The 17745-nt window shown below is 46.3% G+C and overlaps 1 protein-coding gene and 1 pseudogene across 4 annotated transcripts in view; one reads left to right on the top strand and one right to left on the bottom strand.

Annotated features, from left to right (window-relative positions):
• Positions 1–17745, top strand: part of LOC147455506 (transducin family protein / WD-40 repeat family protein) — a 207026-nt gene that overhangs the window by 44061 nt on the left and 145220 nt on the right. For all 4 annotated transcript variants that reach the window (XM_086514270.1, XM_086514269.1, XM_086514268.1 and 1 more), the window contains exons 5-7: positions 8183–8411; positions 8497–8661; positions 9267–9539. In XM_086514270.1, coding sequence (XP_086370396.1) covers positions 8183–8411; positions 8497–8661; positions 9267–9539 — 667 coding nt within the window. The remainder of the gene's footprint in view (positions 1–8182; positions 8412–8496; positions 8662–9266; positions 9540–17745) is intronic.
• On the bottom strand, positions 11458–12095 carry LOC147455507 (diacylglycerol O-acyltransferase 2D pseudogene; annotated as a pseudogene).

Below are 17745 nucleotides of genomic sequence, written 5' to 3'. Positions count from 1 at the left end.
AGTTGGTCATATGAAGGGTGACTGTCCTACCAAACCTCCACAACCACCCTCTTCCAATGCAGTCCCAGATGTACAGGGAAATACAACCAAGGATGGAAAAGAAAGAGCTCTTCTCAAAGCATGGGGTAGTATCAACAACCAGCGCGCTCTTATTTTGTTTGACCCTGGTAGCAAAGACAACTTCATCTCTACCAAGCTAGCTGACGACCTGAACTTGCAGCCCAATCGTTTCGGAGTCTCTATTCAAGCGCAATCTGCTTTCAAAGGGCAGAACTCAAACTCTACTCCAATCATAGGGAAGTTGAATCTAAAGGTCGACGACTACAAGGATCAAGAGTCTTTCTTACTAGCTTCACTTGAAGGATGCGATGTTATCTTGGGAATGCCCTTGCACTACAAGATGCATCCCATTCCTGACTATGTTCAGAAAACCTTATCTTTTGCTCATAAAGGAAAGGAGTATCTTGTACTTGCAGATGCAGGTGATTGGCGTATTCCTATCGCCAACCACATTGCCATCAAGAAAGAAATGAAAAAGTGTGTTTCAGCGTACTTGATTTTTGCAAGAGAGAGAGATGTGTCTGTTTCACAACTTTCTTCCTCTTTAGAGCAAAAAAGACTTAAGTTAATAGAAAGATATAAAGATTGTTTTGCAGATGAACTTCCAAATGAACTCCCACCTTCGCGACCTGAGGATCATACCATTGATTTGATCCCAGGAAGTTCTCCTCCAAATCAGCCCCCTTATCGAGTTAGTCTAATGCAGCAAGAGGAAATTCTCAAGCAGGTTAACGAACTTTTGGAGAAGGGCTTAATAAGGCCTAGTACTTCTCCATATTGTTCACCTGTCTTGCTAGTACAGAAAAAGGATGGCACATTCCGCATGTGCATAGACTATAGATCTCTAAACAAGATCACAATCAAGAATCGATTTCCAATCCCTCGGATTGACGACATTCTTGATAAGTTACAAGGAGCCAGTGTCTTTAGTCGTATAGACTTGAAGAGCGGTTATCATCAAATCCGCATAGCTCCTCGGGATGTGCATAAGACTTCATTTAGAACAACCTTCGGGTTGTATGAATTTCTAGTGATGCCTTTTGGGCTCACTAATGCACCAGCTACATTCAACAGAATGATGGATAGAATCTTCCACTCATACAGAAGCTTTACAGGCGTTTTCTTTGATGACGTCTTAATCTTCTCAGAGACGGAAGACGAACACTATAAGCATCTCGCCTTAGTGTTTGAAGAATTACGCAAACACAAATTATTTGTGAATGCTAAGAAGAGTGAGTTCTTTCTAAAAGAAATCCACTATTTGGGCCATATAGTATCTCACAACCAGGTGAGAATGGACCCTGATAAGATTCAAGCAGTTGTAGAATGGCCTACGCCAACTACAGTACATGATGTACGAAGTTTCCTTGGCCTCTGTTCTTATTATCGGCGTTTCATTCGAGCTTTTGCCGCGATAGCAGGTCCCCTCCATGACCTGACAAAGAAGCGGATTCCATTCCATTGGGGGTTTGGACAAAAACAAGCTTTCGAAAAGCTTAAGTATCTACTCAGTCAGGGACCTGTTCTCACCGTCCCTGATCTTCGCAAACCTTTCGAGGTATACTGCGATGCATCTGGAGATTGTGTAGGAGCAGTTCTGAACCAAGAGGGTCACGCGATAGCCCATGAAAGTCGGCGCCTTAAAGATGCAGAGTTGCATGCCTCCATATACGAAAAAGAGCTACTGGCAGTAATTCATGCTCTTTCCATTTGGAAACACTATCTATTAGGAGCTGATTTTATTATCAAGACAGATCATCAAAGTCTTCGCTACTTTCTCACACAGAGAAAGTTATCAGAAAAGCAGATCAGATGGGCCAACTTTCTTTCAATGTTTCATTTTCAGATTTTACACACTTCTGGAACAAAGAATGCAGTTGCAGATGCTCTCTCCAGGCGTCCAAAGATCAATGCACTAACAACAATTTATCATGAGGAACTAGAATCTCTCAGCGAGATGTATCCTCAAGATCCAGACTTCGCCACAATTTGGGCAGATCTTCAAGCTGGTCAATCAAAGCCACCTTATTCTATCAGGGATAATACACTCTATCGTCAACAAGCAATATGCATAGCTCAGCCCTTACGACAAAAGGTGATGGATGAAGCACATAATTCTCCTTATGCCGGGCATCGGGGAATTGCTTCCACCACTAGTGCCCTCGAAAGGTATTTCTTTTGGCCAACACTCCGTGTGGACATTGAAAAACATGTACGTGAGTGTTTAGTATGCTAAAAAGTGAAATATGACAGACATAAAGTTTATGGCAAGCTTCAGCCGCTCCCTGTGCCTAACACGCCATGGGAAAGTATTGCCATGGATTTTATTACGGATCTTTCTCGATCCAAGAATGGAAATGATGCAATCTGGACTATCGTAGACAGATTCAGTAAGCAAGCCCATTTTCTTCCAGTAAAGAAGACGATCAAAGCTGATCACATGGCTAGAATATTTCTAGCTCAGATTTTTAAACACCATGGATTGCCAAAGACTATTGTCAGCGATAGAGATCCCCGCATGACTAGTCTATTTTGGCAGGCATTGTTTGAAAACTTGGGAACTAAGCTTGATTTTTCATCAGCTTATCATCCTCAAACAGATGGTCAAAGCGAAATCGCTAATGCCATTGTTTTAGATCTCCTCAAGTGCTATGTTTCGGAACGACAATCCGAATGGGAACAGTACTTACCAATAGTTGAGTTTGCGTATAATAATACCATACATTCCTCAACTGGTAAAGCCCCTTTCGAAATTATTTATGGGAAGCCACTCTTACTTCCTATTATGGTGACCAAAGAAAACATCTTCGCCGCAGATGAATTTGTGCGCAATATTGATATTGCCCATCAACAAGTAAAGCAAGCGATTCTTCGAACTCAAGAGCAACAGAAGAGAAAAGCAGACAAGCACAGAAGGAATCTCAATCTTGAAAAAGGACAATATGTCCTGCTTCGGTTTAAGAAAGCTAGATTGAAAAAGCGGGTCGGCAAAGGGAAAGTTGTCAAACTTTCCCATAGATTTTACGGCCCTTTCAAAATTACAGATAAAGTCAATGATGTGACTTTCAGATTGGATTTGCCTTCTAACTGGCGCATCCACAATGCTTTTCATGTCAGTCTCTTCCGACCATATGTTGGACCTCCTCCAGTGGCGCCCGTACAAGAAGATCCTCTAGAAGTCGAAGAGACTGAGGAAATCCTTCAACCTGAACAGATAATACACCACTCGGAGAGACAACTCAAGTCGGGGAGTCTACATCGAAAGTATTTAGTCAAGTTCAAGAATTACACTCCTTTAGATGCAAAGTGGATGACTGAGTCCGATCTCAAGGACTACCCTGACATCTTGCACAGTTATGTTGACGCTCTAATGTTGAGGTCAACTGTTTAGAACCAAGAGGGATGTAACTAAGTCAGACTTTGTAAATAATTAATTTATTTACGAGAAAAGAATTATCTAATTAGTTGTGTGCACACCAGAATAGACCTAGCAGTTCTAAAGCCTCAGGTGAGCCTAAATGCGGGCTGGAACACCTCAGAGGGACCTTAGCAGAAATTACCCTGAAGCCCTAGTGATTGGGAAATCGGGTCTTCAGAAAGGGGTAAGCAGTAGCTTCAGATTTTAGGCTCAGAAAAATACGCGCGTCAGTACAAGCACATGAATGAGATGGGGTCCTTAGAACAGTGACCCTAAGGCTAATAAAGCTAATAAAGCCTTAGGGTAAGTTTCGTGAAATTAAATTTAACGGTCCGTGCCCGGGCGGGCGGCTGGACAAGTGTGAACAAGTAAAGGCGGTGCAGTGCCCGTGCGGCATTGCGCCGGCAGACCTTTGGTGTTCTCATAAAAGAATCATTGGTAGCAGTTGTTAGTTAGTTGCACATTTTTTTTTATGAGCTAAAAGTTTTTAAAGTCAAAAGTTGAATGGTTTTTAAGTTTTTAAAGTAAGTGTGCCAAGTGGCACACTTACCAATGCAAACTAATTCTCTCTCACTCTCACTCTTACCCTCTCTCTCTTCCTAGCGCCCCCTCTCCCTGATGGCTATTTAGGAGCCCCCCCTCCCCCATTTTCAGGGCTGGCAGTGCACCTACCCCCCCTAATGTGAGCGTGCTCTACGCGGTGGAGCCCTCCATTGAAGCTTGAGAGCAGCCCCTTGCGACATATGTGGTAGCCTTGTGCTCCCATTGTCAAGAACAAGGGATCTCACAGTCATAGACACCTTCTAGTGAAGTTTCATCGCGAGAAGCTGCCGTAGACGCTCTCTTAGCAGAGTGCGGCTGCTGTAATTCTCTGTTTTCAGCCCCTAATCACCTAGATTAGGGCTGTTTTCAGCAGATCAGCCATAGAAATTCTCTTCTCTCTCCTTATCCTAAGTCTACATCATGTTTGGCGCGATTCCATCGTGAAGAAGACCTCTGTTTCGGCGTAGGGGTGTGCACAGGTAAGAATTTCAGGTTATGTGCAGAAAATTACAGCAAGCATGTGCGTGTGCATTTTGCTTGTTTCTCTTTTGTGTTCGATGCATGAATGAATGAGCATGAAGGCAACACATAACGGAAGATGGACTCTCCTCTGTGAGAGCTTCCGATGAGCTGTTTCGGAAGATAGACTCTCTTTTCGAGAGCGTCCAACCAGTCTCGCAGAAGAGGGGAAATCCCCTAAGCAGTAAGAAAGTGGAAACAATTTCTCAGTCAGTAGTCAGAACAGAACAAAAGAAAGAATAGAGGACGGGCGTATGCCCCGTTCCTGTGCTTGTAAAGATTCTCCCTTAGTAATAAAGATATTCTCTTTATGGGGGGGGACCAGCCCATCTTCTGGTCCCCAATGAAGTGTCAAGTTTTCTCGCTCCCTCTAATTCTCTTGAGTATTTGAAGTGCAATTAAACGTCAGTTTACGCTTCCGTATTTTTGTGACAGATGTCCTGTGATGTCGTGTGATGTGACTGTCGATTTTGTACATGTGCTAGATGTGCGTTCCTAGTACGTAGGTACTAACAGTCAGTGTCTGCTAAGACGGTTTATGGCTTTTGTCGGTTTTGCAGGTGTAATCGCGGTCGATTACAATGCTTTCAAGAGGGGGGTATGTCACAAAGTGATGACGTGGCGGACAGCAGAAACCCTAATTTCTGCCAGAAACCCTAAAATTGCTGCAAACCCTAATTTTTGCCAAAAACCCTAAATTCCGGAAATCGCGGAGGCGGATTATTATTAAAAAAATAAAAATAAAAAAAAATGAAAAATGATGAGCGACGCGAATTTTGCTTTTGCTTTTTAAAAAAAAAAAAGAGAAAAGACTCTCTAAGAGAGAGAGAGAACTGATGCTTTTGATTTTAAAAGCTTTTGGGGCTCTGCTTTTGGGCATCCCTTGTAACCTTTAAATTAGTGGTGAGGACCTCACTTCTCAGAGCATCTGGACGCAGAGTCTGAGAGTGAAACCCTAACCGCTCTCTTGTACTTTGATGATTGATTAATACAAAAAGAAATACCGAAAGGGGCGCCAGTCTTTGGGGCCAATATCTCTAGGCACGGAACTCCGCCGGGCCAGTGCAAATCTATTGTGATCTGTGAATTGTTTTGAAGTGGTTATTTGGTGCTGTCGCGGTTGATTCTTGACTTGGAGTGTCCAAGTTCGTTACACCTTGACTGCATATCAGCCTGTATGCGCTTCTGCTTTCCCTCTGCAGTTTTCCACAAACGGTTTTGGTCTCTTAGCATTCACCCAACTTCCCTTCAATGTTTTGCAGTCTTCTTTACATGGGTCAGATTTTGGGCTCTATGGTCTTTGTGGCGTCAACGCAATTTTCGCATGTTCCATCAACATGATGTGGATCCCTTTCCTTCATTAAAGATTTCACTTAAGCAATCCTTACATTTTGTCCTTGATGTTGGGGACATACCATGGCATATCCTACAACTCTCCTACGTTTGCTTTTAGAGCCTTCACATCATGGAACAATTCAGTGTTCTTCCCGTTATATCTGATCTTTCTGATGGGTTTACTTTGGGTCTCCTACTTGTAAATCAATACAAAAAGAATTACAAAAAGAAAAAGTGTGTGTGTGTGTGTGTGTGTGTGTGTGTGTGTTGGGGAGGTGTCACAAACTGCTGACGTGTCAAATCGTAAAGAATGGAGCCAACTTGCAGGTGCTGGCCGAGGGGCCTAAACCCTAAGAAGAACAAGTAACAGAAGAAGTCCTACCAACTTATGGGGACCCCGTCCGATGGGCCCCCAAGTGACAAAGGAAATAAAGCATGATCCACACGCAAAAACTGATGACTGACAGATTTTCGAAAATTGTGCTAGCATGATGAGTGGCAGGCTGTACGGATTTCTGCGTTTTGCGTTGGCTGATGACGTGGCAGGCTGTATGGATTTCCGTAAATTACGATGGCAGCTTTTGGCATTGCATTTGGGACCAAAAGCTTTTGAGTTTTGAAGGCTTTTCACTGTAACTGCTTATCAAACCAAGGGCCTTTAAATATGAGGTTAGGGCTCATTCTCTGGCATGCTTCCTGGAGAAGGTGCAGAATGTGGAGTACCGGCTTGTACTGTGTTGATGCAATATAAAGAAATACCGGAAGGGGCGCCAAGGTTTGGGGCCAATACTCTCTGGGGTGGAATTTCGCCACTCCGTGTCGCGTGTCGTCTCTCTCTCTCTCTCTCTCTCTCTCTCTCTCTCTCTCTCTCTCTCAATTCAGTTGTTATTGAAGTGCTAAAAGTCTGTTCAGTCTGTTCTTTTCTATTGGCACGTGGTGCCCGTCTTGTGACGCGGGGGGGGGGGGGGGGGGTGCGTGTGCACGCGCGCGTGTGTGGTGCTTGGCATATTGCACCCTTTCTTTGTCTCAGAAGTCATGATGCTGAGGAGACTGTGCCACACTTATTGTGGGGCTGTCGCTGCTCTTGGTCCTTCATTCGGCTGCTCTTCGGTTGCGTTTTCCTTCTACCACTTTTCACAGACGGTTTTGGCTTTTTGGGGAGCTTCAGTCTTTACAGTCTCAGTTTACAGTCTTTTTTGGTTGGGTCAGATTTAAGTTCTGTGGACCATTTGGCACCATCGCAACTCCCTAATGTTTCAAGGCATTTCCGTTGACCCGTTTCCCTACTTCAAATTTTTGCTGGGTCAGGCATTGCATGTTGCCTATGATGCCTATAGGATTTATTTTGACTGTTTCTAGCCCTTGGAGCCCCATGTTGCTCTACTTTTTGTATCTTTTCTACTTCGTGGATTTTCCTTGCTTTGAGGTTTCCCACTTGTAATTTACATCAACCAGATTTACAAAAAAAAAAGTCTGTGTGTGTGTGTGTGTGTGTGTGTATGTGAGTGATATGCTATACCTCCTTTGAATGTGGACTCCTGCTTTTCAGATTGGAATCTTGCTACTACCAGATTGGAATGCATTTCAGCCGGCAATGTTTATGCCCTCTTGCAATGTGATTCGTGGATTGTGCGTCATGGTAATCAGCTGTGGTCAGTCTGCAAGTCATCCTTGTGGTGGCAACGAGCATTGTCTCTACCTGTGAAAGAATGTGTTTTCTTGTGGCGCTGCTTGGTGGGCGCTACCTGTTGGCAGCCTATTGCATGCACGGCATATTGCGCCTTCTCGTTGTCTTAGATGCCATGAAGCTGAGGAGATTCTGCCACACTTATTGTGGGGTTGTCTCTGTTCGAGATCCTTTATTCGACATGTGTCGGCTCCTCTTCGGCTTCAGTTTCCTTCCGGCACTTTCAACAGACGGTTTCGGGTTTTTGGGGTGCTCCAGTCTCCGCAGTCTTAGTTTGCGGTCTTTTTTAGTTGGGTCAGATTTTGGGTTCTATGGACCATTTGGCACCACCGTAACTCTGTAATGTTTCAAGGCACTGATGTTGACCCGTTTCCCTACATCAAATTGTCGCTTGGTCAGGCGCTGCATGTCGTTTATGACGGTGGGGACATCACTCTTGATACCTATAGGAAGGATGTACTTTGATTGTTTCTAGCCCTCGGAGCATCATGGTGCTCCACTTTTTGTATCTCTTATTTGTCGTAGGTTTTCCTCCCTTTGAGGGTTCCCACATGTAAATTGCATCAACAAAGGTTTACAACAAAAAAGGGTATGTGATATGTTATTCTATTGTTAAACAGATTTTGGTTGGCAGTACAACTCTCTCACAGCAGGCAAAGGAAAAAAGGTGGCATGTTTGTACGCACTGAGGATCTGTGCTTGGATGCAAAGGCTATGGCCTGGGCCTTTCAATCAGAATGCAAAGATACTCTTCTGGATTTATGCTTGGGTTCTGAGATCTCATGGCCTGCAATGAGAGCATTGGGTGCTGGTTTTTGGCTTACAGACATTTCTCAACTTCGTTCAAGGGTGCATTCTTTGTTTATAGCAGTTGCTTTTCACAGCAGTGAATGTTTAAAAGCTATAATCTCATCTCATCACAATGTTGATGCAGATGGAAAAACTGGCTAGAGCACAGTACCTCCTGGATAAAAGCCCCAAGCGTTGTGCTCTTCTTTACCTCGCCTTGCAGCGGAAGAATGTTTTGATGGGACTTTTCAAGCTCAGCAAAGATGAAAAGGATAGAGTCCTGTATGAGTTCCTTGGCAGAGATTTTTCGGTGCTTATCTTTTGATAACCTGTTAGATACTACGTACTTTTACTGTTTCTCAAATTTTTTTGATGGTCATTGTTAGGGCTTATGATGGATTTATTTGATTGAAAGTGTTGTATAGCTATTGTCAAAGGTCAAATATTGTCAAGGTCAAGTACAACAAGCTGTAGAGGCGAAGTTGTCTCTCTTTTCCTAAGTGCATCGTGCATATTTCATTGAGTGCCCCTGCCCTGTGAGCGCTCTGCAGAGGTCTTCAAGATCTCTATAGATGATTTTTCTTAAGTTTTTAGACCTCTTTTGATTTCCAGTCAAGTAGTTATTTTGTGTACGTCTGTTCAGGCATGTCCCTCGGGCAGTCTAGAACCAAGATATGTGTTCAAAGTAGTTGCATGATAGACATCAGTGCATGTAGAATGGACTATGGCAAGAAGTAAGTTCTGGGTGAATGTGCATGTGGCATATAGGCTTAAGGGCATACTCTCTAATGTTTGGTGTGTGGTTGTTATATGCACACACATGCACAAGCCGTGAGGTAGGGACAGTGTCTTCTTCGTCCTTGCCTGCTCTTGTCATTTTTAATCACCTTATAGTTTCTCATCTGGTTTTTTCAGCTGGAGAAAAATACAGCGGCGGCATTAAAGAATGCTTATGTTCTACTTGGAAAGCATCAACATGACCTTGCGGCGGCCTTTTTCCTGCTTGGTGGTGATTTGAGTTCAGCTGCATCTGCTTGTGCAAAAAACCTGGGGGATTTGCAACTTGCTCTTGTGATTTGCCGCCTCTTTGAGGGTATCAATGGGCCAAATGAACAAAGATTGGTTAAGGAGTATGGGTTGAAAAAGGCACAGAATGAGAGAGACTACTGGCTGGCTAGTTTATTTCAGGTGAGAAAACTAAAAACTTTAAAGCATTTGAACCGCTTGATGGATTTCATGGCTTTGTGCAAACAGATGGTCATAACCAATATTTTTCCGTTTGAAAGTTTTCATTGTCACATAACAATAATAATAATAAAAATTTCAGCTTATTAAGGAGATTGCTTAATCAAATCAGTAAGAGAACATCCACCTGAGCTATGCCATTCTTGCTCGGTCAGGGGTCAAATATACACAAAAGGCGGGAATCAGAGCAAGCATGGAGAGAATATGAAGTTGTCTTTGAGTAATGCATTGTAACCAATGTTGGGGGAGTTGGTGATGAAAAAGATGAGTACTTGACTCTGCCAGTGTGGATAGGCTTTTGTGTCACGTTTTCCAGTCTAGTTCAACTTTTGGTGGCTCGTTTGAAGAAAAGTCTTATCCTAGTTGACATTAATGGTACTTATAGGCATATAGAATTTATTTACTTTTGCAAGAAAAGAGATCCTTCCATTAGTTATTAATAACTGCGCGAAGGCTACAACCACCTCTACGAGAGAGGGCGACATCAGAAACATGGGGAGACTCTCCCAGTGAGAAAAAGTATGTACAATGAGGGCTAGATCACTAGATGGGAGGAGGAAAATGCCACACTGGTGGTCGGTAGTGCCATCTAGGTGCACCCTGAACCATGGTGAAGAAAGGCCCTAGGCGCCAAAGTCGCAAGAAAGCCTCTCTGCGCTCTTGCATGCGATCGGAGCTGCCTTGAAGTCTCTCAAACTGATCCCTGCGTGTATGTATCAGCTCCAGCCAAATGTCATGAACAGTCTTTGCCGGTGGACCAGGGCGAGCCTCGAAGATGCGAAAGCAGCGCGCCCGCCAGATGAACCAGAGTGTCAGGCCGCAGATGAGCTCCCAACACCACTCTCTGTCACTGCACCACTCCTAGGGGATGAGCTCTATGGCAAGCTGAAGTGTAGGTGGACCCTCCTGGATCACTATCATCCTGCTAGTGGAAGCTGGAGTGCCGGGCCCCGGCCAGTGAGAGTGGATCAAGCTACATGCTGTGGAGAGTGCTGACATCAGTCGGAGCACTCAAAGCCAAACTTGTTGTGCCATGGGGCAGTCCCACAAACAATGACGGTGACTGTCCAAAGGATGGCCACAATCTGCCCATGTTGCCGAGAACTCACTATGTACTAACCAACTCCCAACTTCTGTAGCCCTGTGCGCTACAAGCCACTAAAACATAGTAACTCTCCTCGGCTGCTTGCTGTGTAAGGTGCAACGGAAGTGAATGTTGAACTTTGCTCAAGATGAATGTAGTGCGGATAGTGTGTCGTGCTCTCTACAGTGGGTGCTCCTCAGTGCAATATGCGTGACATCTCACTCAAAATAGAATGAAAACACAGGATACAATAGATAACCGCTAATCAACACAGAGACACAGCAGCAGACCAGAACATATGGACTCGACTATCTCAAAGAATCGATATAGACTCTGGCGTGGCAGCACACTCAGCTCCAGCCCAGAACTCACGGATACAATGGGGTGTCGAGGCTCAGATGTGCAGGGATGGTGCAGACGTGCTGTGTGTATAGACTCACTCCTCTAGATGACAACGCTGGACCATATATGAAGAAGATGATAATCATGACCCAACAGCTACTAATCACATGTACCACCATAAAGAGCCACCAACGGCTCATAAATGTCAGCCATCTAAGTCTATCTCCAAACTGAGGGTGGTGACTTGGCCACGATGTTCACTAGACCACCGTCCATATCCCTGCCACGTGTCACTGCCCAGCCTAGAGAGTCCGTCCAGTGTGAACCAGACCAGACCAATTGTACTAACTGTGTGTCTTGTGAAAGTGACATTGTAGCCTGCTACAGCTCACCGTCTCGGTGAGAGCAATACTGAAAAACTGTGGAACAAAACCACTAGTTACCGCATCCGTACATCTTTCGTGAAGCAGGTGCTATGACCTTACATGCCTCAAAAGTGGAGTTAAAAACACTGCACTGCTTGCAAACGCCTTAAGCCTTTGAATAGGTAGGAACCCATGATGATTGCATAGTCCAAGAATCCCAATTGGCAAAAGAGAATGAGGCTCCACAACAAAGAGATATGCTTGGTTTGGATCCAACGCATCTTTATCCTCCATAACCATAGTGAGAGGAAAATAACTTGGTCCATGCTTGCAGATGAACCTTGCAACACTTTTTGCAACAGCACTCTTCTCGAAAAGAGGGATGACCATAAGCCCAAGTAACACCACAAATAAGGTTAAGCTCCATCGTGATGGCAGAACAAAAAGCATTAACAACAACAGGATGACAACTAGGTGAATGCTTGAAAGCCACAAAGAAACAACGGCTCTTCAACTTGCTCGTCTGTTGTGATCGGATTACAAAAAACTTGCTCTCCCCCTTTGTGTCGCTGGCCATCTCCTGTGAACAAGGAAACAAAGCCAGAGGGCCGCTTGATTGTTAAATTACAGAAGGTCTCCGTCTCCTCAAGCTGAAGACAAGAGCCTAAACAATGTGAAAGTACCCGGGGGATAGGGTGAGGAGAAGCCGCAAAGGGAGTGTTGGGCCATGTATGGGCAGGGGACGAGGGGTGGGTAGGGGGGAAGGGGGCGAGGGCTGGGGTGAGGGGTGAGTAGGGGGGGGGGCGTGGTGTGGGTAGGGGGGCGAGAGTTGGGCAGGGGGGCGAGGGGTGGGTAGGGAGGCGAGGGGGGAAGGGGTGGGTAGGGGCGAGTAGTAGGGGGGGGCGAGTGCTGGGCAGGGGGGGGCGAAGGGGTGGGTAGGGGCGAGTAGGGAGGGAGAAGATAGGGGTGAGAATGAGTAGGGGGCGAGGGCTGGTGAGGGGGGGGTGAGGGCTCGTGAGGGGGGCGAGGGGAGGGTAGGCGGGCAAGAGCAGTGGAGGGGGAGGGGCGAGAGCTGGTGAGGGGTGGGCGAGGGCTGGTGAGGGGGGCGAGAGTAGTGGAGGGGGAGGGGTGAGGGCACGATAGGGGGCGAGGGGTAGGAGAGAATCTACTGTAGTGGATGCTGCCTTCCGTCACACATACACATTCCCACGCCCACTTCCATTCTTGATCACCATAGCTAGACCCTCTCTTCCTAGCTCCCCATTTGCACGCAGGACTCTCATCCCTGCGTCATCCCCTCCTCAAATGATAGAGCCCGATAAGCCTGCCATGCCCTTGAAGCAGAAATTTGTCATGCTGGATTTCCTTAAGACAGTAAACCTCAAGTATGTGGCTATCACTACTTGATCCAGCATGCCATGTACCTTTTTTTGCTTCCCTTGTGTATGGCCGTGGCCGTAGAGATGGGTCACCTTCGGTATGTCGGTATGAGAGCCATTTGGGATATGCTTCAATACAATCTGGTCAATGTCATGCTCTTCTCCACCACACTTGTCTTTGTCATTAGTATCTACTTCATGACAAGGCCATACCCTGTGTATATGGTGGACTTCTCTTGCTATAAGGCGTTCAAAACGGACGTGCAGTAATGAGGATTTCATGAGATACATGTTGCCATGGGTGCCTTCAATGATAAGAGCTTGGAATTTGGGTGTAGGATTTGTGAGCGATCCGAACTTGGTGAAGAGACATACTTGCCGCCTGGTGTGATTAGCGAGCCGCCTAATCCATGTATGGTAGAGGCACGTCTTGAAGCAGAGTGTGATCTTTGGCGCTCTGGATGATCTCTTTGCCAAAAGTGTGAAACCTAAGGATGTGGGCATTCTTATTGTGTATAGGGGTGAGGGGATAGGGGTGGATAGGGGCGAGGAGGGAGAAAACAACTATCATGAGCAAGACAGCTATCATGAGTAAGGAATTCATCAAGCAGGACTAAGGCTCTGTGAAGGGAGTTCGCTAGACACAGAGGAGAGCTTTGTTCTGATCACAAAAGCAGAGACCACTGGAGGTGATGTTTGAGGGAGGGTGAACTCCTGTAGAGGAGATTTCTTCCCGCTTCTATGATTCTTCATAGGCTCACCAAATTCAAAGGCTCCCACCAAGGGCGCATCAGGAGTAGCTTCTATGACCTTCAACCTTTGAGCTGGCTCAGGTGGCTCATTAGGTATAGTTACTGTGGAAACATTGGAAGAGGGTGTACCTTCAGGCAAAGAGTGAATAGAGACTCCATAACAGGGCATAGATTTGGTAGCATCCAACCACTCTATCAGATCCTCGTCTGACCTGTCAGTTGGAGTAGGCTGTTCCTATTCAAGGCTAGTTGCTAGGGACAAAGAACTATGTTGCACGACGGGATCCATGCCTCCTCCTAGGCGAATGAGTTGCATCGGGGAGCCAGGAGTATGTATCCACATGGCATCGTTTCCCCAATCATGAAGTGCTTTAGAGTGTCGCAGCCATGGTCTACCGATGAGCAAGGGAAATCTGCCCTCAACCTGGGAAAGACGAACCACAACAAAATCCAAGTTAAAAGTAAAGGCTTGTACCTGCAGAGGCACATTGTCCACTATGCCCACTTAGTAGACTGTCCGCCGGCCGGCCAATGGAACTGTGAAGCGAGCAAGGCGAGTAGGCTGTAGACCTAGAGCTAACATAGTGAACTCGGGCATCAGGTTGATGCCAGATCCACCATCCACTATCACTCCTGAGAAATGCGACCCCAATACGGACATGGTGAGACGAGGGCTTCTATAATCAGTGAGGGGAGTAGCGGGATGGGATATCATAAAGGACTTTGATGGTCGCACTGGGAGGTGCCCGCCAATAAGACTTGCTCCGGGGTAAAGGGATTGAATAACTGCAAGGGTGTCACTTCTGGAACTCGCATCTAGCCGCATCATGTCATAGAGGGAGACTTGTTGGAAGGTGTTCTTCAAGACTTTCTCTGCTGTAGGCTTTTCTTTTTCTACCAATGGTTTCTCTGGTACCTTGATCTTCTGTAGATCGGAAACTGCTTCCAAGAAAGCTTCATCAATATCGGAGAGCAAAGATTTGGATTCTTTCTTGGCACTGGGGGATGGCTCGTCAACAGTTGAAGGCAGGGTATCCACTGTTGTGAGAATCTGTGGAGGAGTTGAACTTGCTGGAATGCTAAGACCGAGAGCAGCTCTCTGGGCCCGAGTGAGGACACTAGATGGCTCCTCTACCACTTGCAGCTTATTTTCAGGGGTAACCACGTGGGTAGAAGCTGGCGGCTGAGTAACGGTGCTAACTGCTATTAGATTGAGCTTGGGAAAGGTAAACTCATTTTGGCTTTGACTTGGATTCGAAGCCATGGATGCACGAAGTTTAGGGCAATCCTTACTGTAGGGATCCTTTGTTTCAGGGCAATGACAGTAGGGAGGGGACCCTTCGGGCAGAGGGCGTTTGCTTTGGTAATGACCATATTCCCCGCATCTGTAGCACAAAATGGGCCGATTCAATGGGTGAGTCGAAGGGCGAGGGTCCTTGCTCCTGGTGCATGGAGTTGGAGGTGGAGGCATAGAAGCTTTGAGGTGATGAAGGAGCATGGGTATGATAAAAGCTCTGAGACAGAAAAGTACTTTGCATACCTTGCATAGGAAGGGCTGCCAATAAAGGTGGCATGTGGTGTGGATGGCCACAGGGAGAAAGCATGCTGGATGCAGGTGCTGGCCCTTGTTGAAGAGTAGGACCAAGACTTTGCTGTATTTGTCGCAATCCCTTGAGGTAGTAGCAGTCCCTGTCCTCATGTCGAGACTTTTCACAGAAGTGGCCGTAAACCCGAAGGGGACATTCATGTGGAGGGTGCCCTGGAGAGCGGCATGAGCTACACCATACCATAGCGTTAGTCTCCTGCTGAGATTGAGCTCTGCTAGCTCGCGCTTGATCTGTACCAATGCCTTGTGATGTGGAGGCTTCTCCTGTCTAAGAGAGCAGGACCTCTCCTCTTGAAGAGCTCGCTGTAACTTTAGGGCTTCCAGTTCCCTGCGTAAAGAAGCTAACGGATTAGAAGGACTTTCCGAAAACACTGAGGGGGTCTCTACATGAGGGGAGTTGGTGAACAACTTCCTGGCTCCCTCTATCCTTGTAGCACCCGCGACAAACTCGTCCATTGTGGCGTCAGGTCGGAGACTCTCTCGGAGTTTTTGCTGAGAAGTTTTGGGAAGAGCCTTCTCCACCCACTTCTTAACCATAAATTCACCCGGTTGCTGAGGAAGCTTGGCCACCAGAGACTTTGTTCTGGTCATGAGCTCTGCAAAAGTCTCATTCGGCTGGAGCTTCAGGTTTGCCAATTTATCCAATACCTTCTCCTGGAAGTCCCCTGGTCTGAAGGCTTCACAAAACTGTTGTCTTAAAGCTGCCCAAGTTGAAAAGTGATTCTTTGCAAACTGACTATACCACTTGGCTGCTAAACCATCCAATGTTGATGGAAACAACACCAAATAAGCATCTTCTCTATCAAGACCACGACCTCTACAGAGAGATACAAACCTCCTTGCATTGTCGTCTGCATCTGCTGAGGAGAGTCCCTTGAAAGTAGGAAACTTGATGTTTACCTTGGCCAAAACACTGGTCAACGCCTCCATGACCTCTTGCTCAAGAGCCTGCTGCCCAATAGCTTGCTGTAACAAAATGGGAGAGAGCTTTAGTGGGAAAGGTGACCTGGAAGATGTAGAACCGGAGGGAGGAATGGATGATGCCGTATGTGGAGGTATGGGTGATGAGGTTGCTGGACTTCTACTAGGTACCAAGGGTTGATGCCTTCGTTGGTAGTGCTTCAGAGGACTCAGTAGTGCGCTTTGACGCTCTAATGACCGCCTTGTATGTGTCATGCAGTAACCACAAACCCAACCAAGCTTTGGGCAAGAAGACTTTTAACTAGTGAACACCGGTCTAGACTCTACTAGACTAGGGCGAGTGACTAGACCACCTGGCTGGACCAGGGACGAGGAAGGACTAGACCAGGACGAGAGCTGGTTGGACCAGGGCGAGAGAGGACCAGACCAGCAGGGCGAGAGACTAGGTCCCACCGGGCGTGCCAAAAATGAGAGCACCTGTAGCGCGGATAGTGTGTCGTGCTCTCTACAGTGGGTGCTCCTCAGTGCAATGTGCGTGACATCTCACTCAAAACAGAATGAAAACACAGGAAACAATAGATAACCGCTAATCAACACAGAGACATAGCAACAGACCAGAACATATGGACTCGACTATCTCAAAGAACCGATACAGACTCTGGCGTGGCAGCACACTCAGCTCCAGCATAGAATTCACGAGTACAATGGGGTGTCGAGGCTCAGATGTGCGGGGATGGTGAAGACGTGCTGTGTATAGACTCACTCCTCTAGACGACGACGCTGGACCATATATAAAGAAGATGATAATCATGACCCAACAGCTACTACTCACATGTACCACCATAAAGAGCCACCAACGGCTCATAAATGTCAGCCATCTAAGTCTATCTCCAAATTGAGGGTGGTGACCTGGCCACGATGTCCGTATCCCTGCCACGTGTCACTGCCCAGCCCAGAGAGTCCGTCCAGTGTGAACCAGACCAGACCCTCTGTACTAACTGTGTGTCCATGAATGCTCCGAACTGTGCTCAAGGGTTCCTTTTACCTATGGAAGGGAGAGCCTTCTGTTCCTTTAGTGAGAGAGTGCAAATGATCACAAACAAAGTGAATGACAATGTGAATGAAGGTGCTGAGAGAGAGAGAGAGAGAGAGAGAGAGAGAGAGAGAGAGAGAGAGAGAGAGAGAGAGAGAGAGAGAGAGAGAGAGAAGAATACGACACCAGACGGTTGTCAAACCCTCCTCCAAGGGCCCCCTCTCTATGGCGAGAGAGGTCTATGCTATTGATTGCACAAATCTGGTACAATGGTCTAGATGCAATGGACTCACCGACGATCCGCTCACGGAGTTGGTGTCCAGAGGATTCATACGTCCTAGTGTAAGTCCTTTTGTTGCACCTATTTTGTTTGTCCGCAAGAAGGATGGTTCGTCTCGTTTGTGTGTCGTTTACAGGGCATTGAACAAGATGACCGTCAAATACAAAGTTTACGATGCCTCGTATTGAGTATATCCTCAATAGGCTCAATGGGGCAAAGGTTTTTTAGTAAGTTCTATTTCAAAAGTGGATACCATCAGGTAAGGGTATTCAAAGGTGACATCTACAAGACTGCTTTTCGCACAAAGCAAGGGCAATGGGAGCATGTGGTCATGCCTTTTGTATTGACAGGTGCCGTGGGTACATTTAGCCCTCTCATGGTAGGCCT

The sequence above is a fragment of the Adiantum capillus-veneris genome, chromosome 6 (assembly GCF_014529385.1).
Source record: "Adiantum capillus-veneris isolate H3 chromosome 6, ASM1452938v2, whole genome shotgun sequence".
NCBI classification, from domain to species: Eukaryota; Viridiplantae; Streptophyta; class Polypodiopsida; order Polypodiales; family Pteridaceae; genus Adiantum; species Adiantum capillus-veneris.
This window is presented reverse-complemented; position numbering and strand designations above follow the sequence as displayed.